A 24,469-nucleotide genomic window follows, 5' to 3' on the forward strand; every position below is an offset into this window, starting at 1 on the left:
CTCACATACTCACAGAGACAGACCCAGACTCAGAGAGACAGACATGCACACTCACAGAGACAGACAGACACACACACACACTCAGAGACACACAGACATGCGCACTCACAGAGACAGACAGACAGACACACACACACACACACTCACATACAGAGAGACATACAGACATGCACACCCACAAAGATAGACAGACAACAGTCACACACACATTCACACATACAGTCACACATTTACAGACAGACACACACATACACTCACACATTCGCAGAGACAGACACACGCACACACATACATACACTCACACATTCACAGAGACAGACACACACATATACTCACACATTCATAGAGACAGACACACACACAGTCAGAGACAGACACACAGACATGCACACTCACAGAGACACACACAGAGAGACACACTCGGTGTGTGTGCACATGCGTCTCAGTTACTTACATGAATTTTTTCACAATGGCAGCATCTGCCTTCAGCAAAGGGACACATTGCCTCAGAACATCCGGATCTTTGATGAGATGCTTGGGCGTGCCTCCAAAAATCAGAAGGTGATCTCTGATTTGTTCTTCTGACAATTTGTTAAGATCAGGAACTTGAGGCCGGTATATTGACTTGAAACATCAACAAACACATGGCTGAATGTTCATGAAACACACTTGCCCAAAACCTCAAGCCTACGTCCTTAAATCAAGGAGGGCGAAGACAGTGTGAGAGTAACCTTTGATTCATAGTGACACCCAAACAGCACCTCTGAGTTAGAATGCCAGGCCAGTCCCAGTCTGTATAGAGGAAGCAAAGAAGTAATGTGCTAGAAACAGAAAGCAGGAAGGGGCAGCATTACCTCAGAGGGACAGAGACAATGAGACAGTAGTCAGGAGAAAGGCTGAAGTTCATTTGGAGGGGGATGGAGAGAACTGTGTTGAAAGACCTCAGGGGTTTTCATTAGTGCCCAGGATCCACACCCTCCTGCCAGGCTGGATCAAAGGCAAGCAGCCATTAGTACTCCTCTTCCCTCTTCCCTCTTCTTCATCCCCCACCCCAGGAAAACCAGAACTTACGTGAGGGGCAGATGCACTGGATACAAAGAAATGCAGCGGCTCCATTTTGTATTTCTCCTTTAGGTGCAGTGCAGTAATAAAAGCAATGTAGGATCCCAAACTAAACCAGAGGAAAGACAAACATGACAGCGCGTTGGGGGAAACTCACAGAAACCTGGGATCACAAAGACAGAGGAAACTGTGGGGTTGGCAGAAGCTAAACTGGATGATAACTGGTTTGCAGAAAGCTTATTACTGGTGATGCTTGTCCATACAAGAAGTGTTTCAAGCCTGAGAGACGGCTTTGTCAGTGATGCACTCGCCTCCCATTTGTGAAGAGTTCCAATCCCCAGAACCAATGTAAAAAGCCGAGTTTAGCTGCTCAGGCCTGAAATCTCAACAGTGCAAAAATGAGAAACAGAAGATGGGATGATCCCTGAAAAATCGTGGTTGGTCCGGCTAGCCTGGCCTCCGTGGGAAAGTGTCAGGCCATTGAGAGATCCCATCTTAAACAAAAGGTAAATGGTAAGCAAGGACCGGCATGCATGGTCATCCCACTTCCCCATGTATTTCAGGTTCATGCACACATACACTCACATACAACACACACACCGGGGGGGGGGGGGAGAGGGAGGAGAGAGAGAGAGAGAGACAGAGAGAGAGAGAGAGAGAGAGAGAGAGAGAGAGAGGGAGAGAGAGAGAGAATATTTCTGTTGGCATAAGGTTATTTATTGTACACTGTGTAAAGATTATTCTTTCATTATTCAAAAATGCTGGCTTCTCTGCCCCCGTGTTTGGCACTGTAATGCTTATTCTAAAATCTTCTGTCTCAATGTTGCATACACATTGCTCTCGTTCTGATTGTCAATAAAAGAAGATCAGTCAATAACTGAATAGGGCAGAGAATAGGGCTGGATTTCCAATTTCAGCAAGGGGGTGGTGATAGAGAGGAAAAGAGGGGCTCAGCATGTGGAGATCGTGCCAGAGCCACCATGAGAACACAGCTGGAGCAGAGAGAGCCAGATCAACACAAAAATGCAAGTACCTCAGGGATTTTGGCTGGGAGGTTGCCAGATGAGCTCAGAGGATTAGAATGGATCAATAACTGCCCAGCTACTGTGCTGTAAGGTTTATCAAATAAACCTAAGCATCTCGGTCTCATTTATTTGGAAGCTAAGCTGCCATAAAGAAAAAAACCACTACTTATCAAACTGCTCTAACCGATTTCTTTTTCTCCGTTAAAGATGCATACACTTTGTTCTTCATGGTCTATATCAGCAGGTCTCGAAGAACGCTCCAGGGACACGGAGGGATTTCAAAACCCCGGTCTTTGCTGGATAGTTTTATGTCTACCTGATATAAGCTAGAGTCACTGAAGGGGAGGGAACCTCAATTAAAAAAACAAGTCTCCATAAGGTCAGCCTGTAGACAAGCCTGTAAGGCATTTTCTTAATTGTGATTGATGGTAAGGACCCAGCTCGGTGTGGGTGGGGCCATTCCTAGGCTGTTGGTCCTGGGTTCTATAAGAAAGCAAGCTGAGCAAGCCTGTAAGCAGCACTCCTCCACGGTCTCTGCATCAGCTCAGGCCTCTAAGTTCCTGTCCTGTTTGAGTTTCTGTCTTGGCTTCCTTCAAGGATGGACTATGATGTGGAAGTAGAAGCCAAATCAACTCTTCCCTTCCCAAGTTGCTTTGAACATGGTGTTTCCTCACAGCAATAGTGACCCTAAGAAGCCAGCTGATGGTCTGTGAGGTCAAAGTACTTTCAGAATAATACTATTGTTATTTGTAGGACCAGCGAGATGATTCAGCAGGTAAACACACTCAGCACATAAGGCTGAGGACCTGAGTTTGAGCCCCAGATTTCATGGTGGATGGAAAGAAACGATTTCCAACTGTTGACCTCTGACCTCCACACCCATGACACTATGCATGTACCTTGCACTTACACAGTTACGATCACTATTAATTTAAGATTTTTATCTGTTTTTAATTATGTGTATGCATATGTGTCTGTGTGTGGATACACTCACATGAATGCAGCTGCCTATGGAGACCAGCGACATCAGGTCCCTAGGAGCTGGAATTACAGGCAGATGTGAGAAGGTGATTGGAGGGAATCGAACTCAGTTCCTAAGCAAGAGCTGTACACTGCTGACCTCTGAACCATCTCTCCAGTCCTGTAGTCACTGGTCACTTAATCTCCATAGATAAGAACTACTTCCTCCAGCTAATCTAGAGGCCGAAGAGATTTGTCCAAGATCATGGCCATGTAGTTCTAAGTGGTCTGAAATTAGGTCTTGAGGAATACATATTATTTCCATAAATATTTTAATTTGAAAAATAAATAGAAGTTTCTGATAGAGTCTTCCTTTTAGAAGTATCTCCTAACAAACTGGAGAACTGTAACAGTTGTGGTTGGAGGATAACTGGAGATAATTATCCAATGTTCTGTTTAAACAGGAGAAAATGTTGTGTCTCACAAAACCCAAAGCCCACTTGTGGTAGGAGCTTCCTAGGGCCCTAAGGGTAATAGGCAAGTGCTTTAACATTGAGTACCTATCCTAAGTCTCACACACGCTGCTTACAAGATTTAAATACCTGTGGCCAAAAAATGCAAAAGCTTTATCCTGGATGATGGGCAACAGAGCGGTCACAATTTCCTCAGCTATCTGGTAGATGTCGTTTGCGAAAGGTTCTTGAAGTCGGGTTTCTCTCCCAGCCAGTCTGACAGCATGCACTGGAGGTTAAGAGACACACAGACAAAGAAGATGGTTAACAGGCTAACTCAGACAAATGAAGGTAAAAGCGACCAGTTTCAAAGCAGCAAATCATAAGGCTCAAATACGGCACAGTGTCTGTGACGTCAAGCTTGGTTTCAGCTGGACTGGATCTGGGGTCCAGTAAGAGACACATGGACTCTCTTGAAAGATCTATGAGAGCATTTTCGGCTACGTTCCTGTTTGACTTCCTGCTCTGACTTTGCTCAACTATAATCGGGAAGTATAAGCCAAATAAAACCTTTCCTCCCCAGGTTGCTTTTGGTCCCAGTGTTTTATCACAGAAACAGAAAGCAAACTAAACAGGCTCCATCTCAAATAAACAAAAGTATTGCAATAAAGTCTTTAAGATCCACTCATACAGGAACCATGGGGCTTTAGTGAATGGACAGTTTGAGGTCTGCAGTTAATACAGGGGAGCCGCAAGTAAAGGATTTAGAATTCTTGAGGGAACAGAGGAAATCAGGGAAGACACTTCTAAGAAGAAAACTTATAAGGGTAAAATGTCCTAAGAAAGAAATGGCTGGAGCAAAAATTCTATATAGAAACAAAGTATCAAAGTATTAAGCAACCTACAGAAACAAAGTGCTAATATTTTCCCTAAACTGTACTTCACAATATCAACACAAGAGGGCACTAGTGAACTAAGAAATTGGATAGCGACTCATCTTCCCAACCCCAGGATGCAGAAATGGTAGATCAGACCTCTCTGGCCAGTGAAAATACTCAATAAAGATCTCATGGAGATAACTCAGATACATTGTCATAAGTTAGCTATGGAGGACCACGAGACTCAAGATGAGGTTGTTACTTTATACAGGGTGTTTCCAAAACCCATCTCTACCCAACCTAAAAGGGGGGAATTCTGCCCCTAGACCAAGCAGAGAGGGGCCACCCAGAACCCCCTCTGACAGGTGATCTGAATTCCTGCTTAGGCTGCGAGGCTAAGCACTACAAGGGAATATAAATAAAAGATAAAAATATCTACCTGGGTTCCCTGAGAGACAAGCCTGACTGCATAGGGGTTGATGTCAAAAGTATCCCCTCTCCAGGAAAAATACATCGGGACGGGTATGGCCCTCATGCCTCACTGGACAATGACAGGGGGACCGGAGCCATTACAAGGTCCCCTTCAATTACTGGAGGTCAGGCCTCTATCCCCGCCTTCACAAGTTTAGAATTGCCACAGCCCTTCTATACTTAGAGAAGGGAGGAGATGTCTGGGGCAGCCCTGCTCACACACTGAAGGCCTAAAATCAGCCATAGGCCTAAAATCAGCAATAGGCCTGTCATACATGTATGCTAACACCAAGTCTTGGGTCTCTGTGGAAAAACATTGAAACGGATGGTTATAAGCTAATGTCAACGGGCAGCTTTTGTGTAAATTTACAAGCCTGAGTAGTCATAGACCTTGTAAATAGGTAGCCTTGGTAGACAATACCAACTTAGATAAGGACAATCGAGTCATAGACTGAGTCATAGTGACTTGTCCCCTGAACCTTCACCCAGCCGATACCCGGTTCTGAAGATATCTGTATTCCCCCTGAACACCCACACTCCAGTCTTTCTGTGTTTATAACATCCTGCCTTTCTGTGTTTATAACCCCTGTGTGAATGAATTACGATTTGAGAAAAAAATTTTTAAAAAAGTGTGCCTCTAAAATAATAATAATAAAATAAACATTTGAAGCACCGTAGGGGAGTGGTGAACAGCGTGAGCATTGGAGGGAGAACGACCTGGGGTTTGGATCTTGCTTTGCCTCCAACCAACTCTGATTTGACAAGTTTTTCAGTTCCTGTATATCTCCTTTGCTTGCCTATTAAATGTGAATAATATCTACTTCCCATGGTCATTTAAGTAGTAAGTAGAAAATGTACATGTAAAGGATTCATAAAGGACTGGCTCAATACATGTTAATATTACTCAATGACATCAACAAGATTGATATTTGTTAGGAATAAATGCACTGATTAATAAAAAAAAAAAAAGATCTCATGGAGGAGGGAGGTGGAGGGGAGCAATGCCCCAAAGCGAATTCATTCCAATAAGAAATGAAAAAAATAGCCACAGTGATTTGGAAATTTAAATTTCTGACTAGAAACAGATAAATGACAAAGACTGCCAGAAAGAAATTGAATAAAAATATAAAAGTCATTTCAAAACTGAAAAAAAAAATCTCAGCCTTTCCCTGTGATAGAGAGGAGCAAAGTGTGTGTGGACCCAGAAAACAGGAGGAAAAGGAAAGGACTGGGAAAAGAAAATAAGACTGCAAACGGGTCTGGAGAGAGTACAGCGGTTACAAGCACTGGCTGGCCTGATTCCCAGCACCTACACAATGGCTCAAAATCATCAGTAACTCCTATTCAATAACCTCTTCAGACCTCCACGGGCACCTCACAGACATGGTACACAGACTAATACCAATATTCAAAAAAAGATAAAAGATAAAAAAAACCTTGAACAAAAGCAATCAGAAAAAGTCTAAGAAAGAATGCCAAATTTCCCCGAAATAAGACAGAGAACTTCCCTGTGCAAGAACCTCAGGATCCTCAAGACGCCCAGAGGCTAAAGGTGCCTTCTGCCTGATGACTCGAGCTTGACCCCAGAACCCAGAACATGACGACTCCTGCGCGGTGTCCTCTGACCTCCACATAAGCTCTGTAGCAGGTGCACCCCCCACAATAGTATTAAAAATTAAAACGAAATGAGCCTTCTTCAATAACTGTATCTCATCTAAAATCACGTTTCTAGCGACTGAGAAAACTGACTCATGATAATTAAGTTAAAACATTAGAATCTAGGGGCTAGGGACACTTCAGTTAGCAAAGCGTTTGATGCGCGGAGCCAGGGAGGCAGGAAGCGAGGGTCCACGGGACTTGCTGTCTACCAGCCTAGTATTATCAGTGAGCTCCATGTCCTGGTGAGAGACCCTGAGAAAAGAGGCAGACAGTTTCTGAGAAATCACACACACACACACACACACACACACACACACACACACACACACACAGAGAGAGAGACAGAGAGAGAGAGAGAGACAGAGAGACAGAGAGACAGAGAGAGACAGAGGGACAGAGAGACAGAGACAGAGACATAGAGAGACAGAAAGACAGAGAGAGAGACAGAGAGAGAGAGACAGCACATTTGAGAACTTGAAGACAGAAAAAGTTAAAACTTCAAATGAATACGTTGTTTATAAGAGAGAGCCAATCAGGGTGGCGTTTGGCTTACTGACAGATTTGAAGCAAGACAACAGGAAAGCAAGCCTTTCTAGGAGCTCAGGAGGGTACAGACAGACAGCAGTAACCTATGTCCTCTGTGATAATGGCTCTACAGATGCAGAGACTTACCTGGTTTAAGCACTGTAGTCTCTCGTTCTTTTTTTTTTCCTTTTTTATTCGAGAGGGTTACAGTTTTGAGAAAAGACTTTTAGATGTTGTCATACCACAAGACCAAGTTCAATGTTGTAATAGGGGAGTTTAAGCGGTCATCAAGTGATTCCTAAAAGATTGGGAAAGCCCTACCAAAATATAAATGGAGGGTGTGTGGCAAATTTTGGTTGTCAACTTTACACATCTAGAAAGAAGAAATCTCAACTGAGTAATTACTTTCATCAGACTACTCTGTGGGCATTTCAATGAAACTTTTTTTTTTTTTTTACAAAAAAAATATTGTAGAACAATTCAACCCACTCTGGGCAGTACCATTCCTAGGCAGATGAGCCTGGGGTGTAGAAGAAGGATAGCTAAACATGGGCCTTGGAAGAGCCTGCAAGAAGCTTTGCTCCATAAATTTCTGCTTCAAGTACCTGTCTTGCCTTCTCTCAGTAATAGACTATAGACTTCTGTGCTAAACAAACTCGTTTATCCCCAAGTTGTCTTTGGTCATTGTGTTTATCACAGCAACAAGAAGCAAACTGGAACAGATGGAAAGAAGAAAACGGGATGTATTTAACATCTGACAAGGTACCTTTGGAGACAGAAGCTTCAAACCATACTGAAATGGACTCTTGGTGGTTCTAAAGGCTGAATGCTACATAGCAAGTGCCTCTAAAGTGAAATATTCCATCTTGGATAGGAGCTCCTTAAGTCTAAGGAAGTCAGTGGAACTTTCATGGCTAAAGAAGTCAACAGTTCACAAGTCTCAGAAAGTTCCTAAAATTTACAAGGCCCTTCTCAAAGATTGTATAAGCATTTCATATTGCTGGAGAGAAGAGACTTTTGAACTAGAAGAATTGCCTGTAAGCCACACAGGAAACTCCAGAGATGCAGCTCTCACATGCCATCATCTATGCTGGGATGAGTGTCTGGGAATGTCATTCATATTTTGGCAAGGAGTCTCTCACTCATACTCTTGTAAATAACCCCCTAAAAGTCACTAGCATATTATATTAGGGTTGAGTGGAGTTCTGTGGTGGTATGACAAATCTTGAACAAACAGACATTTATTTACATCTCTCCAGGGAAAGTCACAAGCCACCAAGATTCTTGGTTAATAAACAGCCCCAGTGTTCAAGATGTAAAAAAAAGAGATGAGCACACTATTAAGAGAGATTTCACCTGTCAAATGGAGAAAAAGACAAACTTGACAATGTAGATCTAGCTACATTATAGCTAGATTATAGCTAGATAGTAAAATTCACACTTAATATAGAGAATGCACATATCACGGTAGCAGTCACAGAATATCTGTGAACACTGTAATGGTTAGAGGAAAAATTACAGACAATTCCACACAGTAAAGGGAGAATCACCAGTCTCTGAGAACAAAGCAATCTATCTGGGAATCACCAATGTTAGCAACAGCACGTTTCTAAAGCTCCTCTGGCCAGTTAGAAAATAAACAAACAAACATGTCCTTGTTCACCTCCAAATAATTTGTTCACTGTTGGATGAAAAGGGAAAGACGAAATAAACCATAGAGTTTAAAAAAACAAGAATGGGAAAACGTTGGATAATGGTGTGGGTGGGGGGGTGGCTGGGCATGTGCACATAAGTGCAGGTCTGTGTGGAGGCCAGGAGAGGGCGCTGGATCTCACGGAACCAGACACAGGTTGACTGCAGTAGGGCTCTGTAACCACTTAACTCTCTTTCCAGCTCTGTTTGGGTGTTTTTGTTTGTTTACTCACTGCCACTTAAAAGTCGTCATAATGAAGAGTTCTCTATCTGTTATGCATCCCCGTATTTTGGAGAATATAGCTGAGGTTTAAGGGAACTGACTTTCAAATTCATCGAATGCAGCTGCTACAAACTGGAGAATAATGGAGCTAGTGAAGATTATGAGACAGAAGCCCAGGCCGAGCATCTCCTGCTGCAGCTGAGACAGTGACGACTGAGAGCCGATGTGTCGTTTTCCAAGACTTTCTAGCTTGTGAGAACCAGTTTTATGATTTGGGATGAGCTAGAATTTACAACGGTAAAGAATTCATCTGACATTAATTTTATGGCCTTTTGAGATCTGTCAAGATCATCAAAAACAAGGGGCACCTGACAGCTGTCTGTAGACCAAAGATGGCTAATGAGGTGTGAGGGCTAAGCAATGCAGTATCCTATGAGACGGAGAAAGAACATCAGGGGTGTATTTGTTGCTCTTCTGACTCTGTGATAAAATGTCATTCCGTAAAGTGACTTATGGAAGAGGGAGTTTTTCTTGGTTTACACTTCCCGAGGGGTAAGAATCCATCGTGGCGAGGAAGCTGAGATCACGTGTTTAACTGTAAGCCTGAATCGGGGACAGCAACATGGAAGGTAGCCCACGCTTTAAACTCTCAAAACCCACATCCAGTGGCTCAGTAAGGCCACACCTCCTAAACCTCCCCAAACAGTGCCACCAACTGGGGACCAAGTGTTCAAATCCCTTAGCCTGTGGGGGACATTTCTCATTTAAACCACCACAGAGGAAAACTAATAAAATCAGAACTAACCTGACCATGGCATTTAATTAACAGTAATGTTTGGATGTTAGCTCATTAGTTGTAATAGATTTACTGTAATAGTATACGATGGTCAGGAATAGGGAAACTGGGTTGGGGACATTAAAAAAAACACCGTGCACCACTTCTGCAACTTCTATTCTTCGGAGCAGGAGAGATGACTTAACAGTTAAAAGCACTGGCTGCTCTTGCAGAGGACCCAGGTTCAGTTCCTAACACCCACACGTGGCTCATGACAATCTTGTTCCAGAGAGCCAATGCCCTCTTTTAGGTTCCACGAGACCTATATGTACATGGTCTGCATACCTACATGCACGCAAACACTCATACACATTCAAAAATACAAAATTCTTTTAAAAGTTACATTTAAAATAAAAATTAGAGACCTTAGTCAAAAATTAAAAAAAAAAATCGAAATATGTCAAAAATGTAATAAGTGAAATATCACATGACTCCCTGTGACTGTTTCCTGCTTGTGGCCATTAAGGACTTTCTAACAAATCCATGCTGGTTTCTGAACTGACAAGACTAGTTTACACCCCACCGTCTGTGTAAATATGTTCCGGCCATTCCACTCCCCAACACTTACCTAGTGGGCTCCAAGTTTCCCCATCACAGAGACACTCACACATCAATGTATTTTTCAGCACCAAACACCACATACAGGGATTCTAGGTGTTTACCCAAAGAACAGACAATAAAACATGGTCTATTCACACCCTGGAAACATTTTCAGCTATCAAGGAGGAAGTCATATTGTTTGCAGGAAATAGATATAACTAGAGAGAATCATATTAAATGAATTAAGTCGGTCTTTGTTTTATATAGAAACATAAAATCATATATTCATCTTTGGCTAGGAAGAAAATTGTCTACTGGGACAAAGGTGATTGATGAGGCAGAAAAAGAAGAATAGAGGATACAAAAGAAAACATGCATAGCATACAAAATAAACTAGAAAGAAACAAGTACGTAGAAGATCAACATACATTTTTTAAAAAGGAAGCAAAGGATGAATTACGAGGCTGCACACACAGATAGGTTTGCAAGCTTCAGGGAACAGCTGAAGACATACGGACTTAAGCAGAAGGAAGAGAAGTCTGTGAGGAAGAAACTCGGTTTTTCCAGTTCCCTCCTGAATTAGAGCCAAATCGGTGATTTAGTACAGTGCAGAATTGTGTGTGCATGCATGTGTGCATGTATGCATGTGTGTGTGCGTTATGTGCATGCATTGTGTGCATACATGTGCAGATGCATGTGTGCATGTGCTTGTGCATGCATGGGTGTGCATGTGTGAGCTCATTGTAGGCCAGAGGAAGGTTTCTAATGTTATCCTCAGTATTGTGATTTACCTCCTCTGAGACAGGTTCTCATCGACCTGGAGCTGAGCAATTAGTCTCGTGCTGTATGACTCCCCAGGGAGACCCCTCAGGTGTAGCCCTCAGGGGACCCCTCAGGGCTCTCCATACTTCTTCTGCCTCAGCACAGGGATGACCAGTGTGAGCTGCCAGACCTGATATTTTTATGTATGTTCTGGGGATAATACTCAGGTCCTTCTGCTTGCAAGTCAAGAACTCTAATCAGCAGTCTACCTAACCCCTGAGATCTACTTTTGATAGAACAAACAGCCAGAAGTGTTGGCAACTTTCAATAGATTGCAATACAGCACTGTAAACAGTCATAAATTAAAAGCCCAAGATTGCAGCAAGAATTTAAGGCTCCCTCTTAAGTCATACTATCTCTTAAGACAGTTGACTGAACTACACATGTCAAGATCTTAAGAAGATAGAGGTAATTACCAGGTGTGGTAGAGGCAGATGATCTCAATGAGTTTCAGGCCATCCTGATCTACATAGTGAGTCCCAGGCCAGTCAAGGCTACATGGTGAGACCCTGTCTCAAAAGCAACAAAAACAGAATGAACAAACTATAGGCAAGTTAGGGATGGTGACTCCTGCCTGGATTTCCCAGAACTCAGAGGGATGAAAAGGAGGGTCACAAGTTAGAAGCCATCCAGAGTAACATAAGACTCCTGTCTATTTGTCTGTCTGTCTTTCATCTATGTCTATTTATCTATCTCTTTTTGAAAGGAATATACAGAGAGGGAAGATGGCAGATTCTAGACATTCAGAACATTCCCAAATCTCCATCAATCTGAGAGCACATAGCTACAGAGAGGGGTGGATAGCACGGACCAGCTTAGGTGTACAATAAAAACACTACAGCCTAAATGAAACCCAGACACTTTAGCTCTGTACTAACACCAGACAACATGATAGAGAGGGAAGAGATACCTCCCCAGTGGGCTATCAGCAAACGAGAAAAGGAAAGCTTCGTGGGTGTGCTGCCTTATCTGCTGACACCCACTGGGGAGGTGACCTGTGCAGCAAGGAGGAGCTACAAAGGTTCCCTGAGCTCCCAGCATGCTCACTGACACTGCAATGAGGAACAGCTTAAGAAAGTGTTCCCCAGGACAGGACTGTGTGCACCTTTAGTCCCAGCACTTGAGAGGCAGAGGCAAGCAGATTTCTGAGTTTGAGGACAGCCTGGACTACAGAGTAAGTTCTAGGACAGCCAAGGCTATGCAGAGAAACCCTGTCTCATTTTTTAAAAAAGGAAGGAAGGAAGAAAGGAAGGAGGAAGGAAGGAAAAGAAGGGAAGAAAGTCTTCCTGGAAAACTCTTCAGTCAGAGCCCCAGGATTCCAAAAGCCACTCTCCTCGACCAGCTAAGCTGGTGGTGATCAGCCCAAGAATCAGGAAATGGGATGTGACTTAGACACTGAGTTGTCAACCCTGTCTACATGGGGAAGTGTGGGCCAAGCTGGGAGGACATGGGGTATACTTAGATGTGGGAACTGAGGCCCCCGCTCTGGGAAGAGGATCAAGGCTACCTGAGCAGGAACGGAGCAAGGGTTGAGCCTGCGAACAGCATGGCAGGGCATAGGAGCCTGTACCCTGCTTTATCTGAAGAAACTGGTTCAACTTGACTGCTCCCAATTCCCAGAGCCCCAGAGATTCCTGGTGGCAACACCCTGCTCGGGCCTTTCTCATGCCATGTTCACAATGGCAGAGCACCGATGTCAGGCAAAACCCAAGTAATTGGTCTTCCATGTTGGCTAATGACAAGAGTCTGAGGCAGCTCCTTCACTCACCTCATAGCTCTTGGAATAAATATGGAAGGAAATCAGCCCCGCTGTCTTCCTAGTGCATGCCTCAGCAAGTGAAACAGGGTGGAGTCCAGCTTGCAACAGCGTGCTGGGACTGACTTGAATGCTCCCTGCACTAAGTAAGTGTCATAGAGACATGGAAGTGAGGGCATAGCACCCACATCCTTCTCCTAAGCCAAAGAATAGTATTGAGTTTTCTTGCTCTGTGTTGGCTTTATTGTCTTTTCCCTTCACGGTTACACTCTCAGTTTGGTTTTTGAATTGTCTTTATGGAGATCTACATTCACCCCCTCTGAGGGGTAGTGAGGATGAGACCTAAAACTGAAGGTAACACGCATGTCAAACGAGGACCAATTGCAACGTGGAAAGAGAATAGATACAAAAGTCAGTCTGACTCTTAAAAGGGCTCATAACCCCTCAGCGGTTGAATCAAGCTACATTAAAATGGCAAATACTTCAAATTCTACTTCCAGGAAAGGACCGATGGTCTCAACATCGATGCAGAAAAACACATGAATGGAGCAAGGAAGACAGATCAAAGGGATGCTGAACTGGAAGAGTGATTCAGCATGAACAAAAACCCTTGTTGGAAAGAGTCACCAAGGAGCAAAATCACGTATGCAAGGGGACTTTGGTGACTGTAGGAGGAGTGATCTCACTCAGAAAGCATAAAAAGCAAGCAAGCAGGATCAGAACTTTTAAGAATTCCCACTCACAAACAGGAGAGAGACCTCAGGCAAGAAACCGTGGGGTAGAAGACTCAGCTGAAGTACAAACTAATGACACAAAAACCTATTCAGTAGAATTAGAGCAGATATCTTTCTCGATTCTAGGGAAAGACATGGGCATCCACATAGAGGAGGAATTTAAACGCCCAAATTGGCATGAACTCCTTCATGTCATATTATAATTTAAGAGCTAAAATCTAAAGATTTAAATTTAAAATTTAAAATTTAAGAGTTGGGGCCAGAGAGATGGGTGGCTCTGTGGTTACCAGTGCATTCTGGTCTTGCAGAAGACCCAAGTCTGATTACCAGCACCTATGTTAGGCTGCTCATAATCTTCTGTAACATCAGAGCCAACACCTTTTGGCTTCCTTGGGTTCTATACGCACATCCACAAAACCATATACAGACATACACATATACATATAATTAATTTTTAATGTAAATTTAAAAATTTAAGATTATGGAACAGGAAAATAATATTTGAAGGCTATAAGAGACGCAAGTACTTTAAGTGACAATCTCATCAGAATTATATTGGATCTCTCAGGAAACACTGACAAGCCAGAAAAGCATGGAATAATACAGTTCATGCCCTGAGAGTAAACGCCAACCAAGACACAATATCATATTACCCAGTGACACTTTCTTTAAAATCAGTAGAAAGATGGAGACCTTTAAAGATAAGCACAAACTAAAGTAGCCTGTGACTACTAAGTGAGGGTTAGAGAAGGTGCTTAGAAGAGTTCTCCACACAGAGGAGGAAGAAAGTCAATATTATGAATGTTCAATAGAACAAACAAACCAAACGCAAGAGATGGAGCAAGGTGACGGTGCCATGCGCTGCTCAGGCAGGGGTTTCCCAGGTGCACGCCCACGCTGGCCGAGTGTCTCTGGTATAAGGGGAACCTACACCTTGGGATCAGCTGATGGGAAGAACCCGAAGCTAGACTTCACTTCTGATCTTGTGCACAGTGACTCAGGACTCAAGACAAAATGACCGTGATCTAATATCTGAAATTTTGAAATGAATGGAAATCTTATAGAAAACATTTCAAGACCTAGGCTCAGGCAATGTAACTTTCTTTTTTTTTAAATGACTTTTTTGGTGGTTAATTATTTATTTGTTTCATATATGTGAGTAAGCTGTAGCTGTCTTCAGACACACCAGAAGAGGGCATCGGATCCCTGTTACAGATGGTTGTGAGCTACCATGTGGTTGCTTGGAATTGAACTCAAGACCACTGGAAGAGCACTCAGTGCTCTTAATCTCTGAGCCATCTCTCCAGCCTTCTTTTTTTTTTTAATATAGTCTCTCTCTCTCTCTCTCTCTCTCTCTCTCTCTCTCTCTCTCTCTCTCTCTCTCTCTCTCTCTCTCTCTCTCCATGGTCTCTGGCCTCTCTACTATGTAGCCCTGCCTGTCCTGAAACTCAGAGATCTGCCTGCCTCTGGCTCCCAAGTGCTGGGATTAAAAGCGTGCACCACCACTGCCCAGCATCAAAATATAACTTAATGCAACTCTTCATGCAACAGGAAGTTTGAAATTTTTCATTATATTACAATGAAGTGCTTCTGAACTTCGAAGGAAACAAAAATGAAGAGGCGACCTACAGAATGGAGAAAATCTTTGCCAGCAGCTCATCAGAGAGAAAAAATTGATACAGAAAATGCAGAACTGTCTAACAACAAACAATATCCAAAGGCCAGATAATACAACCAAAGCAAATGAAGTGGGCAGACACTTTGTGAGAGTGTAGACAGCTAATAAAAATGTCCAGAGGTTTTAGCTGCCAAGCAAATAAAAAGCAAAATTCATGAAGATTCCACGTCATCCCAATCAGAATGGTTATTATGTAAAGTACAAATATAATCAATGCTGATAAAGATACAGGGGAGAGTTTGACTATTCATACAGTGTTGGTGGGATTATAAATTAATCCAGTTAATGTGGAATTCAATCTGGAAGCCCCTCAAGAAGTTAAAAGTAAAACTACTATATTATCCAACTGTTCCATTTCTGGGTGAATTCCTCAAAGAATCAAAGTCAGTTCTCTACAAAAGTACACACACAGTTATGCTTACTGAAGCAACAGTAGCCGAGTTAGAGAATCAGCTCAGACGCCTATTGGCAGCCAGATTTTTTTAAGTGGTATATAATACAGTGCAGGATATTGTTCTTCCATAAAGCAAATGAAAATTTATCATTAGAAAATATTTTTGTGTATGTGTGAGCGCATGTGCGGGTAGAGACCAGAGGTCAGAGGACAACTTGACATGTAGGACTCAGTTCTCTCCTTCTACCATGTGAGTCTTGGGGTTGAACTTGGGTCATCAGACTTGGCTGCAAGTGCCCTGACCTGCCAAGCCATCTCTCTGACCTGAATGTTATCATTATAGGAAAAATGGATACACCTGGAGACCTTTATGTTAAGTGAAACAAGTATCCTATGTTTCCTTTAATGTGTAGGATTTAGGAGGGGAAATCCCCACAAAGTTAAGGGAACTATTATGGGGTGTGAGAAGGGAAAGGGGTAAAGTACTAAGAAAGGTTGAGAAAAGGGACAGGGTATGACAAAGAATGGTGTTTGCATGGGAGGAAACCCTGCAACAGAACCCCTTTGTAATTAAATTCAGAGTAATTTAGAAAAGAAAGCGAAGTTATTGTTTAGAAAAGAAACCATTGGAGAGAAAATATAACTGGAAAGTCACTGAAGAGATGGATTTGTCTCATGTCTGATGACGCTGTGAGATAAAGCCCACTGACGGGAATGCAGAGAAGCCAAGTCAGTGGTTGGGAAGGAAGCAGAAGCATGTGGAGAGTAGCTGGAGACGCTGACTCAGCAATCGGTGGTGCACTATCCTGTGACGTCAACACTGACAGGAGAGGAAAAAGCGATGACTGAAAACATTTCCAATTTAATAAGAGTTAGAAATCCACAAACCCAGGAAACATAATGAACTCGTTTCTCTCTGCAGCCGTTAACTGAGCCTCTTTATTTACTTAGGACAAAAGTCAACATACCTTCCAATAAGCCATTAATCTTTTGGCCCCATTTGGCGAAATGAATGGAGCCGCCTCCCGCCCAGGGAAAGCAAATCAGCTTGAAAACTGCATCAGGCTTTTGATACAAACAGTTCAAAACCTTTTCATTCCTAGAAAGAAAATGCAAATACATCTAGCATTACATAATGTTGTCAGATAAGAGTTCAAAATTGAATTAGATGAGTTTTAATGATAAGTCCCGTCAACTACTAGGTGCCTGTGCTCAAATAGGAAGTAATTGCCTTTCTTTTTCCAAGAATCGAGTTCCCAAAGGTTTGGATGGTTTATTTTATGATTTCAACCCATAAGCTCTTAAAGACCTAGATGAAGGAACGGTGAAGTGTCTAAGTACTTTGTATGTCCAATAAAGTGATGTAACTATTGAGGTAGACACCTGTTCTTCCACAGCAGAAGAAATAGATTGTCCAACAAGTTCGTAGGCTTCCTTCTCCGTGTCTTCATTACCATCCAGAGACACTTCTAAAGTCCTCTACACATTTTTCACAACATAAAATTTTTACTCTCTAAGTGTTCCATAAACAATACCTTTGAATCTGTGCATAATGTCCCTAGAAATTTTATTCCAAGATCCAGCATCAAATCAACTGATCTTAGAAAAAAAATACTACTTTAAACAGCTGTCCTGTATGGATATATTTGCATTCTCTACAATTTAAATGTCTCTTGGGAACTTTCCAAATTGATCTTTAGATTTCTTACAAAGATATCTAAGCCTTCCAAATGAGAAACCACTGCCAAACAATAATGATTTTAAGTCTGCTTTGTCTTTTTTAAAAAGAGATTCAGTTTTATAGTTTGGATCATATTGGAAGTAAGGAACCTTTAAGAAGTGGGACCTGGGGGAAGGAGGAGAGGTGGACTAGGGGGTATATGATTGAAGGAGATCTTGAAGCTTTGGTCTGCTCTCTCTTTCTCAGCCGTCTTCCTCTTGCTCTCTTTTCCTCTTATGGAGTCTTTAACTAAGTCGGCCACACATTCCCTGGAACGCACACTTTTCTACAGGGCCAACGCAGCAGGGTTCAAGGACTATGGATGGAAAAGCCACGATTCTGATAAAAACTGAGTGTTTTTCTTGCATGTATGAACACCACTTGCATCCAGTCTCCACAAAGGCTAAAACAGGACATCAGAAGCACTAAAGCTGGAGTTACATTTGGTGAGCGCCATGTTAGTGCTGGGCACTAAGCCTGTCCTCTATGCAAGAGCAGCAAGGGTCCTTAACTGCTGAGCCATCCCTTCATGCCTCCAATCAAATATTTTCTCCTTTATGTTTTGTCGTTTGATTTTGATTAAAAGGGAAAAAATAACAGATTGAAGTCTTTCTAGATGCTCTGTTCTCATAAAGGGACTTTGTGCTTTATAATAAAATAACTGAGAGCATGCATGAAGTGAGACTTAATACACGGTAACAGGTGAAAACTTTTGTATAAAGACATTTTAAAAGAAACTCTATTAGAGGGGTGTGTGTGTGCCCCTGCATGCGTGTATGTGTGTGTGTGTTGAGAACTGTCAGATATTGAACCTTGGACCTTAGACATGCTAGGCAAATTCTCCACTATTGTGCTATATTCCCCAGCAAAGAAACATCTCTTGACTTAAACCTGAGCTCTTAGGTAACTGTTAGATAAATAACAAAAAACACAGTTTTCATGTCCATTTGAGAAAAAGAACACTCATACTTGGAGCTGTTTTCACACTCACAAACCCAGTCTGTAGCAAATGTGCTGACTAACTTGGCCCTGAACAAGAGTTTCATGGACACACAGCAACTTGAAACATCCCCAAAGCTGTTTGTTTTGATCTGGGCATGAGAATCCTCCATTTAGCCTGCCCTCAACTCCGTTAAAAGCTACAGAACATAGAACGGCTTTCCTGGTTCTCATTGTTTGGAGTTATAGACCATTCTAGAAGAATTAGCTAAATCTAACAGTTCTTTAAAAGTACTATCTATTTATTTATTTTGATTTTTGAAGTAGGGTCTCTCTATGAAGACCTGGCTGTCCTGGAACTCACTATGTAGACCAGTCTAGTGCTGGGATTAAAGACATGCTCCTCTACACCTAGCTTAAAAAGATTTTACTTTTTTTTAAAATCAAGGTTCCATGTATCAGTTTAACTATATATGCTCTAATAGACAAAAAGACAATGTGTTAGGACGAGAGTAGCTATGAGCTTGCAGTGCCTAAGACAGAGGTCATTTGGGAGCATGCTAGGGGGAGGGTCTTTGAAATGAGTACAAGTTTACTAATACAAAATTAAGAGCCAAACTTTGGACTCTGGTTCTTCAAAGTAAACCATGATTTCTCACTGATCAGTGAGGGCGGGGCCTATCATTGATTGGTTTAAATATGTGTCAGTCTCCAGAATCTACCATGATGAAACACTGACACCAACAGTGAATCCATGGGCAAGCTCTTGTGAGAAGGCAGAGCTGAAGGCAGGTCCTCATGTTGCTGAGTCTAGACCACTCCCTCCCTGGCATTCCATCTGTGCCCTGCACGTACACCCTTGTCTTTACACTCTAAAGAGGGAATGAAAGACCCACAACTAAACACACTTTCTCTTTCTCTTCCCTCAATGTTTCTTTTTCATTTAAATTATCTATAACTTTGGAGTTGAGGGTGACCAGACAAATTATTTAATCCATTTCTACAGTGTAGTGATGGAGGCTGCAGAGGAAAAATAAAGTCTCCAATTTAAATCCTAGCTACACCTCTTCCCATGGGACACTAGGCAAACTGCTCAAGTGCTTCACAGTCTCAGTGGCCTCGATGTAAACAGAGGGCGATGCTTGGTGGGCCTTCCTCATGAGCAAAAGCACTAAACACCCTAGCCACGGTTTTAGGCACTCCTTATCTGCCACAACTCTTGACAGTTGACAAAAGTGAGACCCAGAGACATCGTCACCAAACCAGTTAGTCATAAATCAGAATTGGGGTGCAGATCCTGCTCGTTATTAGACCATTTGTCCATTGACCCTTTTTCCATCGTCTCAGCATCAGTGTCACTAAGAGGCAGGAAGTGGAGGACATCCTGGGATGCTTTGGATTAGAGCTGGGGCAAGATTGAGTTCTCCAAGATAGTGCGCTCTTCCAAACCACGTAAGTATTTTTCGACAAGCAAGAGTAATAAAATTTAACTTTAAAATGCCACCACGGGGGCGACAAGCTGGCTCAGTGCCTAAGGGACATGATGTCAAGGCTAATGGCATGGAGCACATGGTGACCACTGCTGCTTGACCAAGTTCCAGCATACAACATTGTGGATTACAATTCTCCAGCACCTTTTACCTTCATCCTTGATGGTTCTCATTATGTTATGAGAGGTTCCTTGTGTGGTTTCTCCAACTCCTTGGGAAATTCTGTATGAGCTTTGATGGCGGATGTGTATGTATACAATGACACACCCTCGAAACAAAATAATTCTTTGGAAAAAATCTCCTCCACAGTGGAACCATATAGTGTAATAACTCTGCCTACTTCTACACAAGAACCCCCAGTTTGTACCCCTGATTGTACCAAGAATAAAGAAGTTAAAAAGTTATGATTCCAGGAACTCTTAGGTACTCCACACCTGGTCCCAGGGATGAAAGCACACAACTGGGAGAAATAATGGGCCCGAACCCAGAGTCTGAGACCTTGGCAGTGTCCATGATTGATTCCCTGGTACATGACTTACAGGAGGAACAGCAAGATCTGGTACACTCCACAAGGAGCAGATTCTGTTAAGAAGTTAATCATATACAGGATCGTATACTGAAGGAATTAGAATGATCTGGTACTCGGGAAAAAGAGTAAAATATTAGGACCTTCCCTTTGGAGAGCATATGAGAACAGGTCCATGGTGCAAGACTAAGGCATATAGGAATGAATTTAGGAAACGGCTCAATGCTTCTTATGCTACATGGTACAAACACTGAGTCATGTCCCTTAAGGAATGAAAATTGTTCTTATGGTTTGTTTTTTTAGCAATATCTGGCACTTCTTGACCACAAAGGGTCATCACAAAGGCTGAGACTGTTCAGGAGGGGCACCTGGTGGGGTTGCTAAAGGTTAGAGAACAAAGACTTAGATGTTTGCTGAACTTAGTGCCTTCGTCTCGAAGAAAAATACTGTAATAAAGTTGATTACCTCTTTCATTCTGGATATTGACAAATAGGAGCAAAATAGATTGAAAATGGCCTTTGTAAAGATCATACACATCTTGGAATCATTGAGTCCACTTTCAATTTACCTGTGGCTAGGAATATTATACACATATAGAGTATAAAAGGTGTAACCTTTTTAAATAAACATCCTGATTCGCCTCAGATCCTTCCTTCACCAGGCCCATCCCTCCTCTTTAGGACGTGAACCCCACTGGAGCTGGACACTGGTATCTAACAGCTTGCATTTTATCCCCAAGACTCATGTGATTCAAGGAGAAAACCAACTTTTACAGGTTATCCTGTGTCTCCACCTGTTCCACTGTTCACAGTGGCACATACAATAGTCAATCAATTAGTTGCTTGAATGCAATTTTTAGAACTCCAAGCTAGTAGCATTTTATATACAAGTAATTGGTACCCACCTTTCGCCAAAGACAGTGGACAGAAAATTTGATTTCAGTGATGAGCCCCTTGTTAAATGTAACAAGGCAGTTCAATAAATTCAGGGTGCTGAAGCACCGGAGATGCGGAGCGAGGGGTGCCTGGAAGCAGCCTACCTGGTACTCTTAGCATAGACTGCTGTCTCCATCCTGTGAGTTGATCAGGGATTACTGCTCTCAGAGATCTTCTGTGACTGTGTTAAATTCAATTCCCCTCTGGGCACAAAAATCTCCAATAAGCCTTCTGTGCACCTAGTGACCAGATTTCTTTTTAATCCGTTGACTACGGTTGTCACTCAGAATCCTGCTTTTAAAAGGCAGTGAAGAAGAGGAGAAGAGCAAGAAAAAGGAAAAGGAAGAAGAGGAGGAAATGGATAGGGGAAGAGGAAGAAAGGGAAAACAGGTTAGACTTGATAAAGCGTATGGCAGCCGGATACTATCAGCCTCATTTTATAGATGACTGTCGCTGTGCACGTTAGCAGGACTTCCAGATAATGCCCATAAGGACAGAAATGCAGCCTTTCTACTACCTACTCCTCAACTGAGTAGTGCCCAGGTCAAGAGACAGGAAACGCCTGACACCTACTGAGAAGTTAGAGCAGAGATAGTGTGTTTTGGAAACAGATATTTTAGCTTTCTGGGTATTTATAAAGTTTTGCTTTTTTTAAATAATAAGGGAGAGTTAGGAAGTTTTCAAAAAGGAGCAGGGAAGAATTTATTCCTAGAACAGGTGATTAGAAACTACTTTTGCTTAAAAAAAGAAAGAAAGAAACAAAAACAAACACAGAAAACCACCACCAACAACAAAACAAAAAACAAAAATACACAAAAAATCTTCCAGCTGTCTGGAAGAAAAAGAACAGAGACAATGATAAACAGACAGCTCTCTGACCAGAACTCCTCAAGTCTCTTCCCTGCCTCAATTCTTTCTTGATTAAACCCAAAACTCTATCAGCACCCCGAAGGTTGAGATGGGGTCACTGGGCCTCTTTTAGTCCACAGGAATAGAATCTCCCTCCTCTTCCTTACACAATCATCCGCCTCGTTAATTGGCACAATCATACAGCCTAACCTGTCTGGGCAGCTGAAACCTGGGGTTTTACCTTTAAGACTCCAGTAACACTAGCGCTATCAAGCTTCTAATCCTGTAAGCTTCTAACATTCCATAAAGAAAATAAAAATTACTATAGTTTATAAATGTATAAATGTTGCAAATCTTAGAAGGATTTTAAACCCACTTACCACCTAGAAGTCCCCTGAGTCCCTGGCAGTTATGTTAAGACCAAGGTTTGGTTCATAACCTCGATGGTGAGTCTCAGGAGTGTTCTGGAGAGCCAAGGCTCAACTTTCAGCTACACTCTTTCCAGAGGAGAGACTACACCACACTGAGGGGGACAGAAAGCCTGCTCAAATAGGAGAGGGTGGAGAATCGGCCTTTTATCTGTACAAACAGTGGCTCGGAGCCATCACGTGCTCTCAGATGATTCCCACTGATAATTTACTAGGCGGTCCCTGACTCTGTGAGAAAGCTTTTGCTTCTTAGATAATAAACAATACAAAATGCAGCCGAGTGTGGTGGTACCCACCTGCAATCCCAGCACACAGGAAGCTAAAGCAGGATGGTTGGAAGTCTGACGTTAGCCAGAGCTAGAGAGAGAGACTATCTCAAAATTAAAGCTAAAGCGCAAACAAAATAATGACATGAAATGCAAAATAATGTCTACTTCTTCCAAGGACGATGGGCAAGCAGAGGTGGGATATAGACATATTATAACAACAGAAGATTGTTGATTGCAAAGCCTTATTAAAATTAGGTTGCATTTCTCAGTCTCTTTTTAAACATTTTTTTTAACTTGTCAGAGCCTGTGGTCAGTTATGTCTGGGGAGATCAAGCATTACTCAGGGCTCAAATGTATTATTCAACTAATATTTTCTTAAAGTCAAGGGTGTCTGCGTCACTTCTCAAAAACATCAGGATCCAGAGGAAAAGTAACAAGGATTCTCCTGAAGGGAGACCACAGGGAGCAGTTTGCTTACTGGTGCAGCAGAGGAGTAAAGGCAAAGGAGTTATATTCAGGAAGCAAGGGCTCAGATTTTTATCAGAACTGATACATGACACCAGGCTAAAAGTAAACCATGTCCAGCAGAATTCTGAGAATAGAGGATAAAGAAGCTTGCATACGGCTGCACGGCTGCACAGCAATGAAACTGAAGAAAAACAAAAGTAAAACAAAATTATGACTGATAAAGTGAGCCAGTAGACGGAATTGAAGACACAGGACATAGACGAAGGCTAGACTGCTGGCAACACAGACGAGCCACAGACATAAATATAGTAGAACTTACTTTCTAGCAAAGGAAAGAACCACACAGGGGTGTGTGTGTGTTTGTGTGTGTGTGTGTGTCTTGTAAATCTAGGGCCTTGCAAATATTCAGTGTGTACTTTAGCACTCAGCTGCAAAAGCATCTCAGACCCAGCAACAATGCCTTGCAAAAACCCAAGCATCTGGAAGGACTCCCATGCTCGTGCTCCTGTGGACACCCCACAGTCATGCACATATGGAAACAGTAACAATAACCATTATTGGCTTACAGTAAAAAGGCAGGAGAAGAGCATGCTGGGATATGGAGAGAGTTGGAGAAGACAAAGGCAGATGTGTTCATATTTTCAATGTATATCTATACGAAATTTTCAATAATAAAGAAAAATTAAAATAAGTACATAGAAGAATAAGCCATTATGTATATAGAATAAGACGAGTTAAAATCTGATTTACAACACTGTTTTATTACATTTGCAGTCAATTTCCAGTATTTTACAATTTCTTCTAAATTCCTAGGAAAAGTGTAGATCAACAAAAGGATAAACAAGCAAACAAGCAAATAGAACAAAAAATAACCGTGTGCAAACATTTTCACAGTGGCGAAAACACAGACTGTCCCCAAGTTCTAAGTAGAAGACTTTGGCCAGAAGACAAAGTAATTCACAGGAAAGGTATAGGATCTCTGATGTGATAAAAGGAATGAACAGTGGGAAACAATTGAGCAGATAGAGACATTGATACGATAAAATATAATTATAATGTGTACTGGATCTCATATGCACTTAAAGTACCAGATCAAACAAGATCTACATTGTAAAATATTTAGACTCTGGTAAGTTTGT

General features: G+C 42.1%; 1 protein-coding gene across 1 annotated transcript in view; it reads right to left on the reverse strand.

Moving 5' to 3' along the window:
• The window catches only part of Olah (oleoyl-ACP hydrolase), a 29,487-nt gene extending 6,812 nt beyond the window's left edge, over positions 1–22,675 (reverse strand). The window contains exons 1-6 of the mRNA XM_028764960.1: positions 22,546–22,675; positions 21,421–21,610; positions 16,675–16,805; positions 3,650–3,788; positions 1,072–1,171; positions 455–624 (exon numbers count right to left, since the gene is read on the reverse strand). Of these exons, the coding sequence (XP_028620793.1) occupies positions 455–624; positions 1,072–1,171; positions 3,650–3,788; positions 16,675–16,805; positions 21,421–21,452 (572 nt within the window). The 5' untranslated portion in view covers positions 21,453–21,610; positions 22,546–22,675. The remainder of the gene's footprint in view (positions 1–454; positions 625–1,071; positions 1,172–3,649; positions 3,789–16,674; positions 16,806–21,420; positions 21,611–22,545) is intronic.
• Between the last annotated feature and the right edge of the window lie 1,794 nt (positions 22,676–24,469).

This window comes from Grammomys surdaster, unplaced genomic scaffold, assembly GCF_004785775.1.
Source record: "Grammomys surdaster isolate TR1022 unplaced genomic scaffold, NIH_TR_1.0 146, whole genome shotgun sequence".
Lineage (NCBI taxonomy): Eukaryota > Metazoa > Chordata > Mammalia > Rodentia > Muridae > Grammomys > Grammomys surdaster.